An 8,680-nucleotide genomic window follows, 5' to 3' on the forward strand; every position below is an offset into this window, starting at 1 on the left:
CCATGTGTTTAAATTTATGTAATTGTTAAATATAGATCTAGCGAATTTTGAGATACATAGGTATAAAGCCAACACTTATATAGCACTCATCACATATCAGACATTGATCTATGCAATTTCCATATATTGCCTCATTTAATCCTCAACAACCTCATGAAACAGATATCATTATTCCCATTTCACAGATGAGTAAACTGAAGTACACTAGATTTAAATAACTTGTCCAGAATCACACAGGTAGTAAGTGGCAGAGTTATGATTTATACCCAAGCAGTATGATTTCACAGTCTGTGCTCTTAAGCGCAGCCTTCTGAAGACAAAAACAAAACAAAACAAAACAAAACAAAAAAAAAAACCTGAAACTAGAATAAGTCACTAACACTTTAGTGAACAAGAACAACCACAATATTCTCTGGTCTTTATGCCTAGTACACCAACATTTCTATGCAATAAAGAATGAAAAACAAGGGAGAGAGGGAACAAACTCATTAACTAGATCTCTTGCCCATGTCTAAACTACCTGAGATTTTAATCACTCCTTTCAGTCTCAGGTGCTTTGCCTTTATCACCACATTCACAAATTTCTAAAACTGGAAGTGCTACTCACAACATGATTCTATCTATATGTTCATGTGTGTGTCTATGCTCTCTGTACAGGTGGGCAGCAAATGAAGAGTGCAGAAACCAGGACTCTAACAAAAGTAGAGGTCTGGAGCTTACAAACCACAAATGTTGTGTTCCTTCCCTCTGGGTGTCTCAAACATGCTGAGACATGCTGAGGAAATATGAAATCCACATTGCCTAAGAATGCTGACCATGCCTACCCTTTCTTCTATAACCACTCTTAGGCACAATGTCTATTTTTATGTCAACCTAGCAAAATCTCTTCACTGAATGGACTGCTGTAGGTACTCCTGATAACCAGAAACTTAACCACCTCTACACTGCAAGGCTACTTTTCTGGTGGATTTGGTAAAAGCAGGGGCAGACACACAGACTGCAGCTGTGCCAGAGTGACTTTTCCTAATTCTGAAAGAATGGGTATAAGCCTAACACAGAGACGAGAAGTTTGTGACCACTTAACTACGTGACTCAGATGGAGCTCATTTACGCACCAAGGCTACTAGAGTAGCACGGTACCTTACAATTAAAGTCAGGACCCTGTAAGGCAACTAGCGTACATAGCAAACATTTCCCTTGAAAAGCTCTTAAATAGGCCGGGCGGTGTGGGGCCTGTAATCCCAGCACTTTGGGAGGCCAGCCAAACGGAGTGGATCACCGAGGCAGGAGATCGAGACCATCCTGCGCTAACACGGTGAAACCCGTCTTACTAAAAAAAAAATACAAAAATCTAGCCGGGCGATGTGGCAGGCAGCCTGTAGTCCCAGTTACTCGGTGGAGCTGAAGGCAAGGAAGGCTGTAAACCCCGGGAGGCGGGAGGCTTGCAGTGAGGCGAGATCCAGGCACTGCACTCCCAGCCCGGGCTTTTTTACAGAGCCAGTCCGTCTCAAAAAAAAAAAAAAAAAAAGCTCTTAAATAAAGAATAAGTTCAATCAACATGACTTTGTGTAGCTACTCCCATACAGTAACATACAGTTATACAATATTATTAAGGTTCATTTGCCAAATACGGTTTCATACTATTGTACAGAAAGTATTGTTTCTCCCTTATAGTTTAGCATGGGAATGGGAGAGGGATAGAATGGCAGCTCAGACAGTTCAATTTAAAGCATGTATATTGTATCTCCAACAAATTACTCATTTTGCAGTATCCAATATCCTTTTTTGGCCTACCAAGCATTTTCAAATTTTATAAAAAGTATAATAAAAAATTTCTATTTAGTGATGTTACTGAAAATCAAATTATTTTTAAATAATGCAATTTGCTGACAGAAATGTAATATTTATAAAATATGATAAAGTCTAAATAAATTTCATTTATGTGATTTCTACTGAAGTATCTGCAATTTCACTGTTTAAGTTGACAAATTTTAACAAGTCAAAACTAGTCTTTAGCCAACATTAATACTTATTTTGAATTTAAGAACCTCAATGTACTTAAATAAGAATTTAAGAAATTCAATATACTAAAATAGGAGAATGAAGTACGGTAGTTGAGATTCTTATTAACACAATTATACCCATTTATGCTTATGATTATGAAAAAAAAATGGTCAAGAGGTGAATGGTGTTAAAAGATGAAACCCCAAAAGCTGATAATTTCCCTATAAAGTAGTACTGAAGGAGGCTTCAAAGACAACCATAAAGTTCTCCTTGGCAAGAAGAGTTAAAGGGAATAACAGGTGGAAATTGGATCCAGATTTCTGTTTGAAAATGATACCAAAAATCTCTTAACTGTCTCACCAAACCTTTTAGGTTTAGACGCTGACTAGGATAGAAGGAGAAAAATTAGTGAAAGAGTGGATTTCAATGGGAATAAAAATAAAGAAGGGTAGCATTAAATCTTCACTCTATCTGATATCTCAACAGACAGTTAGAAATACATATGTGGTTCTATGGTTCTATGAAAACTAGCTTACTACATAATCAATTTAACTTTTCACTGTACATAATACATACTAAAAATAAATAAACTATTCACAACATGATTCTATCTATATGTTCATGTGTGTGTCTATGCTCTCTGTACAGGTGGGCAGCAAATGAAGAGTGCAGAAACCAGGACTCTAACAAAGGTAGAGGTCTGGAGCTTACATGTGTGTGTAAATACAGCATTTCAATTTAACCTATAAATAGCAAAAAGAAAAGATTTGCTTTGGATTTCATGTCTGAAGGTAAATTTAATTTCAAGATCATAAATTATTTAAGTGTTTGGATACATTAGTATGTTTTTTTCACCTAAAATCCTATGCAGCACTCAAGGGGGGCGGTGGGGGAGTGGGAAGCAGTGAAGAAAGCCTGAAAGAGTGATAAATATAAGGCACCCAGCTACCATTTAATGCATTCTAAGAAATAACATGTTATTACAAAGTAACTCAAGCCTCTGAAAATAATAATCCAATATTAATTAGTAGTTTTGTGGGTTTCCCACTACATAAAACTCCTACCTTCAAAATCTAAACTGGATCCTATCTCACATGTTAATAATAATACTCAAAGAATCAGAAACGTTTAAGAGTGGAAGGAAATTCGGACATCAACCAGTTTAAGTAGCCTTGAGACAAAAACAATGCGTCCAAGATCAAATGGCTAAGACAAAAATAATGTGTCCAAGATTAAATGGCTGATTCACAACACAGTTGATAGTAAAATTCAAGTCCTGACATACTCAGCATACGGCTCTTTACACTACAATGTAGCTTTCTCAGCCTCTGATTCCCAAAAGTGAAACACAAAAACCCACCTTTAACAGCCTCTATGCATCTTTTTGGATTCCGTATGACTATCCCAGTTCTTTCCAAAGGATTTAAGATAAGTTATACATAGGCTACAGCCAAATACAACAGTAAAACCCCAAATTTTAAAAGGTATTTTAACTCAGCATTTTTCAAAGCAAACTTGTGTAATCCATACTGAGACTATGCATTTCAATCACTTACTCAGTTTTCCTCCCATTAAGGCAATTTGCTTCTAGGGTTAACTACCCATAAATCTTATGCTTGTCTCTTTCTTCTCTTGGTTAATTCTGAGAGAAATGAGAAATTCATTCACTTAAAGTATGGCCTTTTGGAAAAGTCTCTCTCTCTCTCTCTTTTTTTTTTTTTCGGGATGGAGTCTCACTCTGTGGCCCAGGCTTGAGTCCAGTGGCATGATCTTGGCTCACTGCAACTCCGCCTCCCAGGTTCAGCGATTCTCCTGCCTCAGCCTCCTGAGTAGCTGGGACTACAGGTGCCCACCCCCATGCCTTGGCTAATTTTTGTACTTTTAGTACAGACGGGATTTCACCATGTTGGCTAGGCTGGTCTCGAACTTCTGACTTCAAGTGATCCACCTGCCTCAACCTCCCAAAGTGCTGGGATTACAGGCATGAACCACCACGCCCAGCCTGGAAAAGTCTCTCTTAACCTCGTCAGTTTACCAGAGAAAGTCTGGGAGCAGAGTGCTTAATTTTATTCTAATTCTTTGATCTAATTTTCCATTTCCTGGTCTCATTTTATAAAGTTTTGGGGTTTTTTTTTGTTTTTTGTTGGAAAGGGCTCTAATCTTGTGACCTCAATGTGTAGAAAGATGGCTTGGTCCTATTTTCTCTTAATTGTTAACCAAGAAATGTCATCTGTTACGTCTGTTTTGATATGCTTCCAAGAGGCAGGGCTACTGAGTTCCTGATGCAAAGGGCTGATGACTGTTGAAGCAACGATGAGGGAGAGAGGCTGGAAGTCGGTACATTGAAAGCCACTGCCATCTCGCAAAGCAAATAAACCAAACATAAAGAAAAATGGCTAAATACACATGGAGAGCACTTAGGCATTCCAAGGTCTTTAGTAAAGAGTACTGTAGACAGTTCAGGTGTACAAATAACACCAAGAATATTTAACTGTAGGAAATAAAATAAATCTCCAAAGTTTGACAGCTTATAAAAGAACTAAATGTACCAAAAGGTACTGGGTATTCTACTATATTTCCATGAAAAGAAATTAATTTTCATTTCTCATAAGAAACAGAGCATATATGAAAGAAATTACTTAGTCTGCCAAATTACAGTTTTAATCAAGGGTTGATCAGCAAACTTACTCTAGATGAATCATAGGAAGGACTTGGTTGACCACTTGTTCCCCAAGATGTTGTGCCTCCTCTTTCATCCATACCTAAAAAGAGAAGAGAATAAAAGATATATCTGAAAACATACTTTTGTGGATATTTTTGGTATGGGACAGCAGAGTACAATTCAGCAAGTGGTTTTTGTGTTTTCATGGAACAGCTAAGTACCAATCTTTGCCTCAGAAACCTGTAAAATATAAGTTACTTCAAAGTATCTTCATCATTGTTCCATCAATCCTCAAGCAATACCCTATGTAAATTACAGAAATTCAGAATTAAAATATTTCTTTGCAGACTTTAGAATGGGTCATAGTCTCTCCATCCTGCCCCATGCCCTGCACTGCTACTTCTAGGAGTAGATGAACTCCCAAACTTTGTCTGGTTTAGTACTGCCTACATGAAAACATGAATAATTCATTTAAGCCCTAGAAAATGAAGCAAGACAATCATTTGATTTAATAAAGTTGGTTTCTTTCTGATCACTGATCAGATATTCTTAACTGATGACATCAGACTGAATCTAACTATATCAACCATATCAAATCAACATTAGTTATATAAAATCAAAATGACACTTTTGTGGTAACAGTTCCATCTCTTCTAAAATTATACACAATTTGATTTCAAATAAACAGTTCCACTCTTATGAAGGTGGCAAAAGAAAATTCACAGTGAGAAATAATGAGTTGCCATAACCAACAAAACAATTCATTGTGCATCCTTAATGCATCTTCGGATACTTGGGTTCCATTATTTTCACCTCCCAATCAGTCCCCAGTAAAAGCTGGAAGACTTGGAGATCTCTCAATTCAGTCATTTCTACCTCTTCTGTTTTGAAGACTCCAGTCTTTTTCATCTTTGACTGCTAGCAGAGTACACTTCTTTAACTCCTTCCGAGTTTCATTCTATGATGAAATTCATCAACACAGAAATAGTTGACTTCTTTCATTCTTTCATGAGAACAGCCTGGATATTACAATGATAACATTCTGCTAAGTTTAGAAATTATCTTTCTTTAAGATATTCCCGGAAGTCCCTCTGTAATTTAGGTGAGAATGTGGTACGTAATAAATTAAATGCCACACATTCGCCACTAACTTGCAATGATTACCATGTCTCTTTTATAGTGACAGAATTACCAAATTGAAAGGATGGGTAACAAAAAGCAGGGAATGGAGAGGGGTCAGCTTCCAAAGTAGAATGTACTAATTACTAACTTAGTTATTAGGACCCTATTATTTTTATGAATCTGTACTTCTTGTATCAAGTGATTAATGTATATTTTAATAACTTTTTAATAAGAGTTAATACAAAAGATGAGTATCTAGTATAGACAACATTGCAGGCACAATTTCAAGTGAACCAGAGGCTTTGAAAACACAGAGATTATGTGAACAGTGTTTCGTTCATTCCTGTGGAGCTCGTATTAAAGTTCCAAATTTGAGAGATAGTCTATGAGTTTGGGGAATGTGGTGTAAAAAACACTGTTACCGGCTGGGAGCAGTGGCTCACGCCTGTAATCCCAACACTTTGGGAAGCTGGGGCGGGTGGATCACGAGGTCAGGAGATCGAGACCACCCTGGCTAACACGGTGAAACTTTGTCTCTACTAAAAATACAAAAAATTAGCCGGGCGTGGTGGCGGGCGCCTATAGTCCCAGCTACTCGGGAGGCCGAGGCAGGAGAATCACTTGAACCTGGGAGGCGGAGGTTGCAGTGAGCAGAGATCGCATCACTGTACTCCAACCTGGGCGACAAAGCAAGACTCCATCTCAAAACAAAAAAACAAAAAAACAAAAAAAACAAAAAAAACACTGTTACCATCTCTCCAGTATCATTAGATACCAGTGAGCTATCTTCCAAGCATTTTCTTTGCAACCAAAACTGTAGAGTAGCAGCAAGTATTCCTCTAAGACTCAATCCAAGAAAAAGGCAACCATATACCTACAAAATCCACTAATAAATGGAACTGCAAAAAATTTTATGAAAAGTTGTATTTTAAAAAATCACTTTTATTGAACATACAATGGAAAGTGATTTTGATGAATCTTGTCCTAATGAAAATCATCAAACCATAACTTAGTCTTTTTATGACTTTATATTTTCTTATATCAAATGATTAATAAATATGAGGCTTATGTGTATTTTAATTTTTATCTCATTTAGAGGCAGGGTTCTTGTTCTGTCATCCAGGCTGCAGTGCAGTGGCATGATGATAGCTCACTGCAACCACAAAAGCCTGGGCTCAAGGGATCCTCCTGCCTCAGCTTCACCAGTGCTAGGACTATAGGAACACGCCACAATGCTCAGCTAATTATTATTATTTTTTTATTTTGTAGAGACAGAGTCTTACACTATGTTGCCTAGGTTGGTCTTGAACTCTTGGCCTCCAGCAATCCTCCTGCCTTGGCCTCCTAAAGTGCTGGGATCACAGGTGTGAACCACCATGCCCAGTTTTGTATGTATTTTAAATACATTTGTAAAAATATATAGAGAGAGGAAAGATGGGTGCCAGTTACAGAGAACATCTCAAGCAAAATTTAAGACACACACAAAATTATGTGAAACTATATATTCAATTTTCATCAAGTGACTTCTATAAAACAAAGAAAAAGCAAAGATTAATGAAATAAAATGGTAATTAATTAGGTGATGGAATCACCAGCTAAACAGTAGTACATACCACTGATATTGGACATGACAAGGGGCTCAATGAATGCTATAGAATAACAAGAATCTGGCTAGGTTTTAAACTCAAGCTCTGTAGTTTTATTGTTAACATATCCAGACTCTTAGTAAAAGGTCGTGGCTGGCACTGACAAAGGCAAGAGTCATCTTTTAGCATCAATGACTCCTTTCTGCTAAAGACAATGGCTGTACAAACACAGAAATATGACAGGAATAATAAACTTTCCAAAGCTTCAGCCGTAAGACTAAGGTAAGCAGAAAAAGGAAATTACACACAGAAGATAAACAACACAGATATTATACAAATTGACCAAAATCTGAAAAAAATACCTATTGACAAGAAAATACATCACAGTTGCAATACAGTGATGAGTGGTAACATTTTTCCTTTTAAGACATTTCTGAATTATCATTCCCATATTATTTTCATCATTCCCATTTCTAGTATATGCATGCCAATTCAACAATTTCAGAGAAGTTAGTTCCTTGACTCATATACTAAAATGGTAGATGTAAGAGAAAGTTCAGCAATAATTAATGATAGAAACACTTTTGAGTCTTATTTGACTTTCTAATAAATTTTTTCCATTTCTATTCAACATGATTAAAAGGGGTGATCAATAACAGAAAGACTTAATTTATCCTTTTCCTTGTTAATCTTTTATATAGACAATCTCTTAGTACCTGCTTTTCTGAATGGAACCAATTAAGTAAAATGCAATATATTCTGATTCTATGTGCTCCATTTTTAGAAGCATGCTGTTTTAACTTGGTATTTTCCAGTAAGGAACATTAAATTCTAGACCTCATATCTAAAAACAATACTTTGTGAACTTAACAAAAGCAATCTGCCACCTTCTTTTGTGAAAACATTTAACAAGAAAAGTAACTAAGAGCAATCATAAATTACTATATATACAGGCAGTTCCCTAAAAGGCTGAGACCTTAAAGAAGGAATAAAAAGGTAAAATTCAAGTTTTTAAGGTTTCAGAGAATAAGATTCTTAGAGGAACAGGTAAACTTCTTGGCCAAGTCCAACATTTGCCATTACTCCCCTTTCTAGGAAGAACACAGATTTAGACTACCTTCTTATGCTCTACTCCCATCTTAGTATTTGACTAAGAGTATTTTCTTTCTAGTGTCAATAAAAAACTATCCCACAGCTTCTCTCCTATTTCTTCCCTTTCACCAAGCCACCAGAGTCCTACAGGCATCTCTAGGTTTTGATCTACTAGCAAAAACTGGAAACTGGGTTTTTTTTTTTTTTTTTTTTT

The 8,680-nt window shown here is 36.5% G+C and overlaps 1 protein-coding gene across 6 annotated transcripts in view; it reads right to left on the reverse strand.

The window, feature by feature from the left end:
* Positions 1 to 8,680, reverse strand: part of TCF12 (transcription factor 12) — a 397,916-nt gene that overhangs the window by 241,032 nt on the left and 148,204 nt on the right. For all 6 annotated transcript variants that reach the window (XM_017896545.1, XM_017896551.1, XM_017896526.1 and 3 more), the window contains exon 4: positions 4,693 to 4,766. In XM_017896545.1, the coding sequence (XP_017752034.1) occupies positions 4,693 to 4,766 (74 nt within the window). The remainder of the gene's footprint in view (positions 1 to 4,692; positions 4,767 to 8,680) is intronic.

The sequence above is a fragment of the Rhinopithecus bieti genome, unplaced genomic scaffold (genome assembly GCF_001698545.2).
Source record: "Rhinopithecus bieti isolate Rb0 unplaced genomic scaffold, ASM169854v2 scaffold_947, whole genome shotgun sequence".
Taxonomy (NCBI): domain Eukaryota; kingdom Metazoa; phylum Chordata; class Mammalia; order Primates; family Cercopithecidae; genus Rhinopithecus; species Rhinopithecus bieti.